Source organism: Pantherophis guttatus, chromosome 6, assembly GCF_059756535.1.
Source record: "Pantherophis guttatus breed Tessera chromosome 6, ASM5975653v1, whole genome shotgun sequence".
Lineage (NCBI taxonomy): Eukaryota > Metazoa > Chordata > Lepidosauria > Squamata > Colubridae > Pantherophis > Pantherophis guttatus.
Genome location: NC_142068.1, coordinates 13,215,289 through 13,231,363, shown reverse-complemented (window position 1 = coordinate 13,231,363; position 16,075 = coordinate 13,215,289). Strand labels below are relative to the sequence as shown.

General features: G+C 42.7%; 1 protein-coding gene across 4 annotated transcripts in view; it reads left to right on the top strand.

Annotated features, from left to right (window-relative positions):
* Positions 1 to 16,075, top strand: part of KCNMB2 (potassium calcium-activated channel subfamily M regulatory beta subunit 2) — a 330,212-nt gene that overhangs the window by 264,413 nt on the left and 49,724 nt on the right. For 3 of the 4 annotated variants that reach the window (XM_087872502.1, XM_034438944.2, XM_034438943.3), the window contains one exon: positions 8,743 to 8,862. In XM_087872502.1, the coding sequence (XP_087728628.1) occupies positions 8,807 to 8,862 (56 nt within the window). In that variant the 5' untranslated portion in view covers positions 8,743 to 8,806. Of the gene's footprint in view, positions 1 to 8,539; positions 8,863 to 16,075 lie in introns of those variants that run through there. The other variant, XM_087872501.1, reaches the window with a different exon arrangement.

Here is a 16,075-nt window from a genome sequence, read left to right as displayed (position 1 = left end):
CCAAGACTAAATTTTGCCCCTTCTTTCTTAGTAGGATATATTTTCTAGCCCCATATTCATCAGCATCTCTTGCCTCAGAACCCATCTAGTTTCTCTGTATCTTTTGTAACTTAATTGCACAGAAAGTTCTCCCAGCTCTTTGAATTTAGGGAAGCAGTCAAAAGCCGTTTCCACCCCACCTGGACATGCTCTTCTCCTTGGAAGAGTCAGATTAAATAAAAGCCTGCGATTTGAAGAAATAGATTTCTGTCAAGCAGCACACTGTATAATTCTCTGCCTTGTGCCATCTTCAAAGGATTCTTTCATAATGGCACAGAACTGAAGAGGTTTTTCTAATGTGTTCTGTAAGTCTTTTGAAGGAGCGAGTCTAAATCACTGTTGGCTGCTAGCTATTAGCCATATCCTAGTTGTTTGGATAGAAGCTGGGGAGAAACTGGCCTCTTATTCAGAGCTAAAAATGAACAAGTTTGTGTGGATAATGGATTCAAGTAGGTTTCAGGCCAGCTTAGAGCACAGAGACATTACTCAATAGCAATAGCAATAGCACTTAGAACTTGCGTACTGCTTCATAGAGCTTTACAGCCCTCTCTAAGCAGTTTACAGAGTCCAAATATTACCCTCAACAATCTGGATCTTCATTTTACCCACCTCGGAAGGATGGAAGGCTCAGTCAACCTTGAACTCAGGATCGAATGCCTGGCAGTGGGCAGTCAGTCTGCAACACTGCATTCTAATCACTGCACCACCACAGCTGTTGCACTTGTGGATGACCTTGGGTGGTGTTGGGACATCAGTGGTATACTTATTCTTGATATTTCAGTGCTCTTTGGTACTTTCCATCCTGGTATTATTCTGGGCTAGTTTAGGAAGTTGTGAATGGAGGGCACAGTTTTTCATTGATTCTCCTCTGTCTTATAAGGCCAATTCCAGACAATTGTTCGGGATAAGGAAGTCTAGCCCTGGGCTTCTCTTTTGCCATGTGCCTCAGGCCTCAATTCTTTGCTCTGTCTTCTTTAGCATCGAGATGAAGCCACCGGCTGAGGTCATTTGTTAGAACAGAATTAAATATCACTATGTTAATGATAGTGGGACGCAGTGGCTCAGTGGCTAAGATGCTGAGCTTGTTGATTAAAAGGTCTGCAGTTCAGTGGCTTGAATCCCTAGTGGCATAGTATTTCTTTCCAGAAAGTAAGTCATCTGTGTACCAAGTTTGGTTGAAATTGCTCGAGGCGTTCCAGAGTTATGCTGGAACATACACACACAGAGCCATTTATATACATATAGATTAACAAAACACATGTTTTGTTAGCCACCCAACTTGGTTGAGATGGGCAGCCATATAAATTCATCCATTAAAGAAATGAATAATTCACATGGCAAACACTCCCCTGCTTAGGTTCCACCTGAGATCCTCATGGTTCCCACACAGATGGAAAACCCTAAAGACCTGAGCTAAGATGAATGGGACCCTGGTCAGATATATTTGATGTGTCATTAGCCAGAGCTGCCATAGGAGTAGTGTGATAGCTTAGAGGTGGAGCTGTTGCCTTACAATCAGGAAACTGTGAGTTCAATTCTAGGTAGAGGCAGATATTTCTCTCTCTGGGCACACTGAGAATATATCTGCTGAACAAAACTCCGCATTGGCGACAGGAAGGGTATCCAGCCATTAAATCACTCTGCTAGCTCCATTCAGTTGCCTGGACTCCACCCCGCAAGGGATTATGTGGTCGTTAAAAGATGATGGTGATGATGATGATTAGACAGAGTTGCCATCTTGTTCTTTATTTCTTTTATTCTCTGTACAGAGTCCCTCTGCCACTGAATGGTGCCTAAACTGAATAAAAAGTCAGTGTTATAAAATGAGTGGCCATATGAATCATTACATTACATTAAATTGCTGGGCATGTGGAAACAAGATTTCAAAGCTGTGCTGTTTTGCTTTCTGTTTCTGTTCTTTTTGTTTTAGCCTGCTTATCTGAAAAAGAAAAACCAAATTAGATCTCACAAAGCTTACACTGTGAACAAACCTGTAAATGTCCTTAACTCTAGTTTCCAAGCACTCAAGCAGGGGAAATCTAATAGGCTACAAATGTCACAATTTGGAGGCAAAAAACATTCAATAGGCATATTGACCACGTATGTGAATTTGTTTTCTTCAAATGATAGCTATTTGGAAGAGGCAGGAAAGCCATTTTATTTTAATGTTCCTTCCCTTTCAGCCTCTGCTATCACTTTCTTTCCATTAAATTAAAAAGATCCTATTGATGCAGAGAGATACTTTGATAGAAACTTTGGACACAGGAATACAGAGCTTGGGGAAAAAAACCTTATCCATATTATATTATTTATACAAATAAATATGGCAGGCTTCCCAAGCTTAATTTGGTTCTGAAGAAGCAGTAGGAAGATCAGCTTATTTATTTATTTATTTATTTATTTATTTATTTATTTATTTATTTATTTATTTATTTATTGGTTCAATTTATATGCCGCCTTTCTCCGGAGACTCAGGGCGGTTTACAATGCGTTAAGCAATAGCCTTCATACTTTTGTATATACCTGCTTAGTAGGGCTTTCGCCCCCCCCCCCAAGCGGTGTTCTTTTTTATACAAAGTCAGTTTATTGCCCCCACAATCCGGGTCCTCATTTTACCTACCTCGAAAGGATGGAAGGCTGAATCAACCTTGAGCCTGGTGAGATTCGAACTTGCAGTAATTGCAGGCAGCTGGTGCTACTTAACAGCACTTTAGTCTGCTGTGCCACCAAGGCTCTTCTGATACCAAGAAATTGACTTGGTCATCGATATCATCAAAGAATTCACACATTGATGTTGCTTTTGCATAGTAGCACATAGAATTTCAATATTTGTGCAGACAATGTGCTTGAGAGCATGTTAAACTCTCACAACATGTCATCAATTTATTTGTGGGAGAAGGCTGGATGTCATTAAACATCCTTGGTGCTCAAAACAGAGTTGGCAAGCCCTATTCTATATTTAGTAATGTTCCATACTCATATGTTCTAAAGATGTTTCAAGGATTCCCATCCAGAAGTAAAAGAGGCCCGAATAGCAGCTCCTTGAAACACACCCTTTGGATATAGCCAACGTTTCATAAGTATTAGAAGATGGTTATCTAGTCTCTTCTACACCTAATCCTCATTAGGTTAAACCTACCTAGTTCCCTTAACTATTCATCGTATGATTTAGCCTCCAGACCCCTTATCGTATTTGTTGTTGTTCTCTGCATTCTTTCCAGAATCTCAACATCTTGTATTGTGATGACCAGAACTGGATGCAATATTCCAAGGTTGACCTCACTAGAGTAATATAGGACAGTACTATCACTTCCTGTGATCTTGATACTATCCCTCTGTTGATGCAGCCCGGAACTGCATTTTTGACAGCTACAGCATACGGATGACTTATACTGATGGTCATCTGTTGTGAGCTACTGAAAGAATAGTGGCAGAAGTACCTCTTGTTAAGGATATTGTTGTGTTACCAACCAGCAGAGTAAGTGCACAGAGAAACGGTACTGAGAGCAATGAATACAATACATACAATTGGTTTAACAAAGCTTTTGTTTTGTAGTGAAAAACAATTGCATAGTCTTTTAGTCAATCCAAGTCTTTAGCCATTCAAATCAATCCGAAGTTACATATATCTTCTTACCAGACAAACAGCAGTTGGTAATAAACAGCAATTCAATGCTGGTAATAAATCACGATGGTAGCAGATCCATCCACGTCTTCACACACGACAGTAACAGTTCCAACCAGCAAGTCAAGCAACAAGTCAAGCAATGATGAGAGCAGGTCCAACAATGACTATAGCTCGGCTTCCTTCTTATATACAGTTTACACTAGTAATTATCCACTTAAGATAAGTGAAGTCAGGAGTGCAATGACTCAATTATGATAATTGCAGTCACCATTCAGTCAGCAGTCATTAGTCATTACAATGACTCAGCAGTACAATTACTCAGCATTACATTTAAAGTTACAGAATACATTTAAAGTGATAGAACAAATATATAGCCTGGACAACGTTAGACTTACACCATATCCTAACACCTCTTATCCTTCATACGTATCTAGGTAAAGGTAAAGGTTCCTCTCGCACATATGTGCTAGTCGTTCCCGACTCTAGGAGGCGGTGCTCATCTCCGTTTCAAAGCCGAAGAGCCAGCGCTGTCCAAAAATGTCTCCATGGTCATGTGGCTGGCATGACTCAACGCCAAAGGTGCACAGAACTCTGTTACCTTCCCACCAAAGATGGCCCCTATTTTTCTACTTGCACTTTTTACGTGCTTTCGAACTGCTAGGTTGGCAGAAGCTGGGACAAGTAACGGGAGCTCACCCCATTACGCAGCACTAGGGATTCGAACCACTGAACTGCCGCCCTGAGTCTTCGGAGAGGGGCGGCATATAAATTTAATTAATTAAATTAATTAATTAAACCTTTCAATCAACAAGCTCAGCGTTTTAGCCACTGAGCTACCACGTCCCCCTCATACGTATCTTTGCTTACCTATTGTAGACTCTGCCACAGCTTAAACCCCTAATTAGAAACGATCTTTGGCTCCATTTAATTGAGAAAGGTATATTTTTATTAGAAGTCAAGTGTATTGCGATAATGCAGAGCCAGAGCTGAGAATTGCACAACAAAATGTCTAAATTCAACTTTTCCCTCCTTTAACTGACTCCCATCACTGACACCACCACCACCCCATGACCAATCAGGTTCAAGCAAGTTGTTTTCAGAACAGTCAGTTCAAGCTTAGGTTGGTATGCAACTACTTTCTTCTCCCAGCCAAGTGATCTTGAGGCTGCATCTCAGGGAGATACAGCAGTTACTTTTGGTTTCCCCCAAGCATCCCTCCCTCCCATTCCCTCTCCCCAGAGTTCATGGCAGTCTGTCACAGCCTGGTAGCAAAGCACAAGAAAGAGTAACGTGACAGCTGACACCTATTCTCAGTATTCTGCTAGGAGAAAAGACATTTCTTTTTGAACTTATCTATAGCAGCAGACTTTTGAAATTCGGCCCAAGGCCAGCCGCAGTTAAGCTCAAGGCATCTGTTCCACCGGCCTGTCCTCTCTCGCTCCACTCATTTAAGAAGGTTTGCATCTCAGGCATAAATTCTTGCATTCATTTCTCACCCTCTCAGGCAAATGCTTAATACAGATTGCTGCACCCAGCCGCATGGCAGAGCTGACCCTCCTCCTATAACTCTCAGATATTTTTAGCTTAAAATTAAGTAGATAAAAGGGTACCAAAAACTGCACTGAACTTTAAAGGATGACCTTTTTTGTGAGAGATTGCAGGGAGGGGGGCAAGGAAAGGGAGAGAATGTCATCCTAAGGCAGTGATGGCTAACCTTTTTGCCATCGTGTGCCAAAAGCGGGGGTAGCCCGGGGGGGGTAACATGTCTGCGTGCCCACACCCATAATTCAATGCGCCCCACCCCCCACGCATGTGCGCCCGACCTCCCTGCACTCCCCCACTTTTGGCACGCAATGGCATGGTGGGCCGAGTAGGCCCGTTTTTCGCCCTCCCCAGGCTCCAGAGGCTTTCTAGAAGCCTGGGGAGGGAAAAAACGGCCTTCCCCACCCTCCAGGGGGCCCTCTGGAGGCCAAAAATGGCCTGTTTCCTGACTTCCAGTGGGCCCCAAAGGCCCGAAAATCAGCTGGCCAGCGTGCACATGTGTGCCGGAACTGAGCTAGGGCAATGCTTGCGTGCCCACCAATATGGCTCCAAGTGCCGCCTGTGGCACGCGTGCCATAGGTTCCCCATCACAGTCCTAAGGAATTGAGTGAAAGAATAGAATAGAAAAACAGAGTTGGAAGGGACCTTGGAGGTCTTCTAGTCCAACCCCCTGCTTAGGCAGGAAACCCTACACAATGTCAGAAAAATGGTTGTCCAATCTCTTCTTAAAAACTTCCAGTGTTGGAGCATTTATAGCTTCTAGAGGCAAGTTATCCCACTGATTAATTGTTAATCTGTCATTACCTAGGATGATTGAACTTTCAACCTTCCAAGTGGGAGGTGAGAGTCTTCTCAACTAGGCCAACATGCCATTCAAATAAATACATACAGCCCAGATAGATAGAAATTTGAGAAAAAGCATCTTTAAGAATACTTTAATAAATGAAGGAATTGGAAAATTCTTAATACAGTTTCCAAGATTCTGCAGTTATTGCAGATGAGCATTAAAGGTACTTACTTACTTACTTACTTACTTACTTACTTACTTACTTACTTACTTATTTATTAAGTTTGTATGCTGTCCATCTTTCTATCTACTCTGAGTGGCTTACAATATCATAAATAACAGACTAAAGACAATTAGACTTATATACTGCTTCACAATGCTTTACAGCCTTCTCTAAGCAGTTTACACAGTCAGCATATTGCCCCAACAATTTGGGTCCTCATTTTACCCACCTCAGAAGGATAGAAGCTTGAGCCTGGTGAGATTTAAACTGCCAGGCAACCGGCAGTCAGCAGAAGTAGCCATTGATCTGCCATCACGGATCTAGACCATTGAATTGCCAGCTGCAATTCCTTAGCCGATGAGATCCAGAGGATACCCATTCTGCCAGAGCAAGTCAGGCAAGCCAATCCCATTGGAGTGAGACAGTACATCAGATAACCTGGACCCAGGCCATAAAGGGTAAAAATATCTTAAGGGTATCATGAAAGTATCTTACCAAAAGCTTTGTAGTTCTTGCTTCCTTGGTCTTGAGCTGCTCAGCTGCATGGGGCCTGACACTTTTTAATACAACTTGCTGTTCTGAGAGCAATTGCCATAAATTGCCTGCCACTGATAAACTGCAACAAAACAGTTGATACAAAAATCATTTTGGGAAAGGTGGTCCAAATAGTGTGAAGGACAACGATTATAAGTGAGAGAAGAAGTAACATGCATTCCCAGTTTCGTTACAAATTTTTCTTCCGCTTGAATGTTGCTTTCCAGGAGGAGGAGGAGGAGGAGGTAGGGAAAAGCAGTTGCCTGAGAATGATAGTACCTGAAGGCCAGACAAAGAATAATGGATGGAAACTGATCGATGAGAGATTCAACCTAGAAATAAGGAGAAATTTTCTAACAGTGAGCACAATCAACCAACAGAACAGCTTGTCTTCGGAAGTTGTGGGAGCTTCATTATTGAAAGCTTTCAAGAAGAGATTGGACTGCCATTTGTCAGAAATGGGGTAGGGCAGGGGTCAGCAACCTGTGGCTCTGGAGCCGCATGTGGCTCTTTCATCTCTCTGATGCGGCTCTCTGTCGCTGGTTGGTGCCACAATTTTGAGAGGAGCTTCTGGTTCATGCTTCCCCCTAAGCATGGCGTGCCAGGAGGAAACTCTATGGCAAGGGGCGGGTTTTCCGGTCAGCTCCACAATTGATAGGACTTTTGGTTAGGACAGGTAGAGGAAAAAGGACACCGCACTAGGAGGAAACTCTATGGCAGGGGAACTGGACTTCCGGTCGGCTCCAGAATTGAATGGAGGGCTTCCGATTAGGACCTTTGTAGCACTTTGAAGGTTTAAGGTTGCCAACCCCTGGTGTAGGGTCTCCTGCTTGGGGGGGGGTTGGACTAGATGACCTACAAGGTCCCTTCCAACTCTGTTATTCGGTTACTCTGTTAAATCTAGAAGAAGATTTAAGATCTTCTTTTAGATTTATCCGGAGATACGGAGGATCCCGGATCTGCGCACCTTCCGTCACACTCTTAAGACCTTTTTATTCCACCAGGTGGGCCTGGCCTAACTTTCTCCCTCTTTTTAAATAAATTTTTAATATTTTTTAATATTTTTAACATTCAAAGTTTAATTTGTTTTAAATTGATTGGGGTTTTTTAATCTGTCTGGGCCAAACTGTTTAATTCGATTTTATTTCTGCTTTTTAAATTTTGTATGTATATATTTTATTGTTGGCTGTTCACCGCCCTGAGTCCTTCGGGAGTAGGGCGGTATATAAATCAAATAAAAGTAAAAGTAAAAGTAAAGAAGACTAGGTTGGGGAATAACTGTGAAAAGGGGGAAAAAAGAAGCGTATACCTAATGTCAACAAATCTCTTTGGTAGTCATGGTGTCACAGATCATGTTGCCAAGGGATCCATGTCACACTCAGTCACACGCACGCACGCATGTGCACACCCTCACACAGAAACAGCTGCAGAAACAGCTGTGGGAAATCCACCTGGATGGTGGACTTTAACCTCCATTTTCATTTAACTGCCAGTTTGGTTAGAGATGAGTTCATACAGCTTCAAGCCGTCCTCCTTGTTGGATATCTCAATGGATGCTTAAAGGAAAGGACCGAAGAAAAGTTCATATCAAAAACCATCAGGGGGAGAGAGGAGGCCTGCATAGATGGACTAGAGATGGATAGGAAACTTAAGTCAAACATGAGTGAACTTGCTTCGAAGAAAGAACCCACACATTTTAGAAGGCAGCACAGTGAGATTTTCTTAGCTCTGACAGAAAGGGAGAGGGAAACAGGAGAAAAAAGAAATTAAGAAAAATGAGCAGGAAATAATTTAATGTCAACCGAACCTCCTGGAAGGGAAGAGAAAGGTCATCGTCTTGTTTTGCATATCATCTGGAATCATCTAAAAGACACTCTCTATGGAGCAGAGCCTGCAGGGCAATCAAATTTGGCACTTGGATCTGTTAGATGTGATGAGGCCCAGCAGGTTTTCAGCATACGGTAATGAAGATTCTCCATTTTCTCCTAGGTCCTGCCATCTTTCCTCCAGGACCTCAACGGTAAGGAGAGGCAGTGGAGACCAATCCTCTAAGATGTTCATTTGGACCAGTGGCCGGAGCTCCACATCATACAGGCATGATGAGAGAAGGTACGTGGCGTCCACATTGCGTTAGGCAAGCGCTGGGCTCCTTGTGCAGCACTTTTGATGTGCTAACTACATTTTTTTTACCCAAGATGGTGAAAGTACTATCACAAAATAACTGGTCATTTATAATAATGGCATTACTGGTAACCAGGAATGATAGGAGAGAGAATTCTATCCCTATTGCTTTTTCTTTCCCCAATCACTTTGTGTGCCATCACGAACAGATGAGAATTTCTATAGTAATTAGAGATAGTCCTCCATTTATGACGGCAATTGAGCCCAAATTTTCTGTTGCTAAGTGAGACATTTGTTTTGTCCCATTTTACAACCTTTCTTGCCAGAGTTGTTAAGTGTTAGAATTTGTTGCAGAAATGAAATCCAGAAAGCACACACAGGTAACTGATTCAGCAGGAATTCATTAACTTCTCTTTATATCAGGAATGAAATGCTCCCAGTTCGGACCAGATCACCCAATCCGGTAGCAATGGAGGCGGGTGGTTTGGAGAACCGGTAGCAAAAATCCCTGCCCCCCCCCATGCCCAGCTGAGCCGCACAATCATCAGAGGCAGACTACAATGACTGTGTATTCTGTATCTATACAATGTTTTTTTAAAAAGCCTCTGCCGATCAGGCAACTCAGCTTGGATCGTCAGAGCCATTTAAAAGAAAAAAACTTTTTCTTCAACCCTCTGATGATCAGGCAACTCAGCTGGGATCGTCAGAGCCTTTTGAAAGCATTTTTTTACATCCTCTTCGCTGAAGAGGTTGTAGAAATAATGGTTTTAAAAGTAAAAAAAAAAAAAATTGGCCATGCCCACAGAACCAATAGTAACAAATTTTAGATTTCACCACTGCTTTATATGCATAATAACACATGAAATACATATACAATACCAAAAGCAGGTTTTTCCAATGTGGTACCTTGTTTTCCCCAAAATAAGACATCCCCTAATAATAAGCCCAATCGGGCTTTTGAACGCATGGCAATAAGGCCAAGCGCTTATTTCAGGGTTCAAAAAAATATAAGACAGGGTCTTATTTTCGGGAAAACACGGTAGTAGTTACAGGCAAAACACAGGCAGAGAGGAGAACAGCTTCAGTTCCAGCAGCAGACTAGTTTAGCCACGTCCAGGCTCCAAACTGTTTCAGTTTCCAAACAGCGCTCATTGACTGACCCAATAGAGTTGACATGTCTACTCATTGACTGACCTTGTTGCCTATTCCAGTCTATGAATATACTCTGACATTAAGTGACTCTCTGCAGTTGTTAAGTTAGTCAAAGGGGTTGTTAAGTGAATCTGGCATCCCCACTGACTTTGTTTGTCAAACGTTGATCCCACGATGCCAAGGACACTACAATCGTCATAAATATGACCCAGTCTGAATTTTGATCATGTGACCATAGGGATAACTGCAATGGTTGCTAGTGTCCAAAAAAAAAGGTCATAAGTCCCCTTTTTCAGTGCCATTGTAACTGCGAATGGTCATTAAATGAACTGTTGTAAGTCAAGGTCTACCTGTATCGGAGGGAAAAGAATGAAGACTAATTCTGAGAGACGTGGAAAGCCAATGATACCCCCCAGACCATGCTTCTGTATCAGAAAGTTCCACATTGCCCTAAAATATTATATGATATATTTTGGGAAGTACGCGCTTCTCTATTATTATGTTATTTAACGTTATATGAAATAGGAGACCCAAACTCCATTCATCTCCTATGATAGCTGGAATTTCTGGGAGTTATAATTCACAGTGTCATCAGGTTGGGAAAATTTATTCTAATTTTTCTCTGCTCACTTCCAGCTCCTCCATCAATCACAGACAGTCCCCAGGTTAAGAACAAGATCTGTCCCTAAATATGCCTTTAAGATGAATTTTATGTAAGTCAGAACTCATGAACGGACTGCCTATTGCTAAAAATAGCAGATGGCATTCTCCTTCTTTCAGCAGCTCAATGTTTTCATGAATCACTGAAAACCAACTATATATATATATATACAGGTAGTCCCCGACATACAACAGTCATATTTAATGACTGTTCAAAGTTACAATGGCACTGAAAAAAGTGACTTATGACCAGAGGTGAAATGCTCCTGGTTCGGACTGGATCACCCGATCCGGTAGCGATGGTGGCGGTGGTTCGGAGAACCAGTAGTAAAAATCCCTGCGCCCTCCCCCCCACCAATTTCCAGCTGAGCCACGCGATCATCAGAGGCTTTTTTTTTTTTTACTTTTAAAAGCATTTTTTCTACAACCTCTTCGGCTGAAAAAATGCTTTTAAAAGTTTTTTTTAAAAAAGCCTCTGATGATCGCGCAGCTCAGCTGGGATCGTCAGAGGCTTTTCAAAGCATTTTTTTCTGCCACCTCTTCGGCTGAAGAAGTTGTAGGAAAAAATGCTTTTAGACGCCTCTGACGATCCCAGCTGAGTTGTCTGATTGTCAGAGGCTTTTAAAAATATTTTTTTACAACCTCTTCAGCCAAAAAAATGCTTTTAAAAGTAAAAAAAAAAAAGTTGGCCATAATTACCCAGTCACATTACCCCACCCCACCCCACCAAGCCATGCCCACAGAACCAATAGTAACAAATTTTACATTTCACCACTGCTAATGACCCTTTTTCACACTTACTACCATTGCAGCATCCCCACGGTCATGTAATCAAACTTCAGACACTTATTTATTTATTTATTTATTTTATCATATTTGTATACCGCCCTACTCCCGGAGGACTCAGGGTGGTGAACAGCCAAGATAAAAATACAAAGGACATACAAAAGTTAAAAACTATTAAAAATAAATTAAATAATTTGGGCTCAAAAAACAAATTTAAGACATCCAATTTATGTAAAACATTTAAAACCCAATTTAAAAGGGAGAGTTAGGCCAGACCAGCCTATTGGAATAAAAACGTTTTTAGGGCGCGGCGGAAGATGCGTAGGTCTTGAATCCTCCGTATCTCCGGAGGGAGCTCGTTCCAGATGGCAGGTGCTCCCACAGAGAAGGCTCTCCCCCTGGGGGCCGCCAGTCGACATTGTTTGGCCGATGGCACCCTGAGGAGCCCCTCTCTATGGGAGCGAACTGGTCGGTGAGAGGCTACTGGTGGCAGAAGGTGGTCTCGTAAGTACCCTGGTCCTGAGCCATGGAGCGCTCTAAAGGTGGTAACCAAAACCTTGAAGCGCACCCGGATGACCACTGGGAGCCAGTGCAGCTCGCGCAGGAGGGGGGTCACATGGGAGCGCCACGTCGTTCCCGTCACCACCTGCGCGGCCGCATTCTGGACCAGTTGGAGCCTCCGGGTGCTCCTCAAGGGGAGCCCCATGTAGAGAGCATTGCAATAGTCCAGGCATGAGGTGACAAGGGCGTGAGTGACCGTGCGTAATGAGTCCCGATCCAGAAAGGGACGCAACTGGCAAATCAGGCGAACCTGAACTACTTGGCAAGTGACCCCTAGTTACGACGGTTGCAGTGTCCCAAGGTCACCTGATCCCCTTTTGTGACCTTCTGACAAGCAAAGTCAACGGGGAAGCCAGATTCACCTAACAATCATGTTCCTAACGTAAGAACTACACTGATTCACTTAACATCCGTGGCAAAAATAGTCATAAAGGTAAAAATTCCCCTCGCACATACGTGCTAGTCATTCCCGACTCTAGGGGGCAGTACTCATCTCCATTTGTAAGCCGAAGAGCCAGCACTGTCAGATGATGATTCTGTGGTCATGTGGCCAGCACGACTAAACACCAAAGGCACACGGAACGCTGTTACCTTCCCACCAAAGATGGTCCCTAGTTTTCTACTTGCATTTTTACATGCTTTTGAACTGCTAGGTTGGCAGAACCTGGGGCAAGTAATGGGAGTTCACTCCATTACGTGGCGCTAGGGATTTGAACCGCCGAATTGCCGACCTTTCTGATCGACAAACTCAGTGTCTTAGTAACTGAGCCACCGCGTCCCCTAAATAGTCGTAAAAAGGGGCAAAACTCACTTAACAAATGTCTCGCTTAGCATAGAACCTTTGGGCTCCACTGTAGTCATAAGTCAAGGGCTACCTGTATTTAAAATGTGCAGGTTCAGAGGTTCATGAAAATATTCTTCAGTGGTCCATTGGTTTGAGGAAGGAGAATACCATCTGCCATCTTTAGTAGTTGGCAGCCCATTTGTAAGTTCGAATTGTCTGTAAGTTACACTGTAAATTACACATTCTTAATTCCAAGGACTGCCCGTAATTCAAACTTCCCTATGGAATGTGAAGGTAAAGTCAGAATATGCTTTTGTTGTGCTGCCTTTTAACTAGGAAATACATACTAGGAAAAATAAATAAATCAGGAAATGTACAAAAGCCGACCACTGGATCTAAAGTACAAAGCTCCTTGTTCCAGGTATCCTAGGGCATAAAAAATAAATATTAGGTCTTTTTTGCGATGTTGATTCCACCTGCATAGAAACACACTGGGCTTTTGTTGTTGTTAGCTATGCTATAGCCCCCAGAGTACCTGGCTGAAATTTGACAGCGTATCTGCAGGGCGGGCCAACAAAGATGCATTTTCAACCCAGTACAAATAAGGAGTACTCCTTGTTGCAATCTCCCATTTGCTGCAAATCATTTGTGTTCTCCGCCAACAACACAGCATTGTCTACGTGCAAATGTACATGCGTGTTAATGTCCCCAATCAGCATATCTCTAATGTCACCATATTCATCTATCCGTAAATCTATGAAACAAACTAGGATGTCTCACCTATTTGTGTGATGCTTCTCTTTGGTGTTGAAATCCGTAGTGAGTTTTCTCTCTCTCTCTTTCTCTCTCTCATGCACGCTCAGTGCATATTTAGAGTGGAACGACATAGAAATGTCAGGGATAAATAAATAATAAATGAAGCAAATGCTTTATTTCCATTATAAATTACCGTTCCGGTTAGAGCGACCATCGTTCAGTTCCAGAGTCCTGCAAAACATTCCAAAATTGATGCCTATTTTCTTTATCATAAGTTTTAACAAGCATGCAATAAATTTCTTTCTCATATTTCTATGAGAAATAAGTGACACGAAGAATCTGGCCTGTACAATCCCTTGGCATGGAAGTGCACTGGCCATTCACCATTTGCACCCTTTCAATCAAAATTCTATCAAGTATTTTCCCATTTAACAAACTAACCCCACCCCCCACCCCCACTCTAATTACCTTCCCTTTTGTTCAGGGAACAACTGTGACATTTTCCCAATCCCCGGGGACATGAGTGCCTCATTCCTAAGCAATGTTAAACGAGGCACACAGCCAGGAACAAACCACAGCCCCATTTTAACCTTTCTCCAGTTACACTGTCTACAACCTGCAGCCTTTTAATTTTTCAACATTTTCATGCGGTAAACATTATTTTCTTGTCATCCTTTTTTTTTTTCAACATTAACATTTGTTTGAACCTGTGATGCATTCAGGTAGTTTTATACTTGCTTGCAAGTCTGAGCATCATGTTAGTGGTGCATATGCTTGGGGTTATTTGGTCAGAAGAAGTAGGCCATTGCTATTTAGTTTTCCCAATCCATGTCTCCTAAAAGGCAAGCATCAGCTGTGTGACCTGGTGCACCAAAGGCTGTTTGAAGCCATCAGATGATGTAATTTAACTTCTAAATCAGGGGAGTCAAACTCAAGGCCCGCAGGCAGATCTGGCCGACGGGGTGTTTAGATCTGGCCTGCGGTGGCACCCTGGAAACAGTGAAGGACTGGCCCACAATGCTTCTGCCAGTGAAAATGGAGGTCAGGAGGGCTGCATGCGACCCTCCTAAACTCTGTTTTTGTTGGCAGAGGGTTGCAAGGGGCCATTGCACCCGAAAACGAAGCTCGGGAGCCCATTTTAACTGTCAGAGTGTTCAGGCCGCCACAGGAGCCCCTGACACAAATGACCGAGCTGGCCATGCCCACTTTGGCCATGCCAACCCCAGCCCCCCGAGGTCAAACATAAACCCCGATGCGGCCCTCAATGAAATCGAGTTTGACACCCCTGTTCTAAATGCTACAAAGGGCCTAGGAGAGTAAATCACACTTAAAGGAAGTCACCCTTGGACATGCCCTGTTTTTTGGTATTGTTCAGTAGCCACAGAACACCATCAGATAATTTTTATATCCACGAGGATATTTCCACACAAGGCCACAAGTGCTTTGGATTTTCTACTATTTCTTTTTTTTTTCCTCCCCAAATCCAAAATCTGATCTGGATGTACAGTTGGAAGTTATTGTATCATATGGGACTCACTTTTGGCATTCTTCTTGCCACATTAATCTGTGCTCTTTTCCAAACATAAAACGGAAGCAGTTCCTTCTTCCTTGTCCTACCATCAACTGAGTTCCCACACATAGCAGAAAATTCAAAATGCAAGACAACCAAAATGGTGCAATAACTAGAAAAATTCCGAGCTTTTAAATCCCCAAAAATCAATAATGCCTTCATCTGAAAAGACAGACACCTCAGGCTGGGTGAGCCTTAACAGCCACAGAGGTAATAATCTTGCTTAATTTTATCCAATTGTTTCTCTTTACTGCATTTTGCTATTGCGTAGCAGAAGAGAAACGGGAGGGGTTGCATTGTTTACATAACAACTGAGTAAAATACCAACCTATACTTGGTGTGGTTGGGTTCTCAGAACAGGTCATTTTTCACTCTGTGGGTTTACCAGAGTTTAAGTAGCTTTCTATTCCTGCTGGAATTGTTTCAATAAGCTACTGAGAACTTACGTGATCCTTCACAGCGGACTCTGGTGGTTCAGCCTGTAGAGGAGTCTTAGGAAGATAGATGTATAGTAATGCCCTTTTGTAAGTATGTACACAACTACCTGAGATGAAGGAATTCACTGCTCTCTGATGTACCAATTGCTAACTAGCTGGATGCCTTAGAAAAGGACAAGAGAACAAATATTCATGAAAACGAATGTTCTTTCTGAGATAACCTATCAACAGGTTTCTTGGTAGACACTTTCTAAGTATAAACAGTGGTGGGTTTCAAAAAAATTTTTATTAGCTGTTCTCTGGGCGTGGCTTGGTGGGCGTGGCAGGGGAAGGATACTGTAAAATTTCCATTCCCTCTCTAATCCAGGGGAAGTTTACTGCAAAATCCCCATTTCCTCCCAATCAGCTGGGACTTGGGAGGCAGAGAATAAGTGGGGGCGGGGCCAGTCAGAATTTTTACTACCGGTTCTCCGAACTACTCAAAATTTCCGCTAC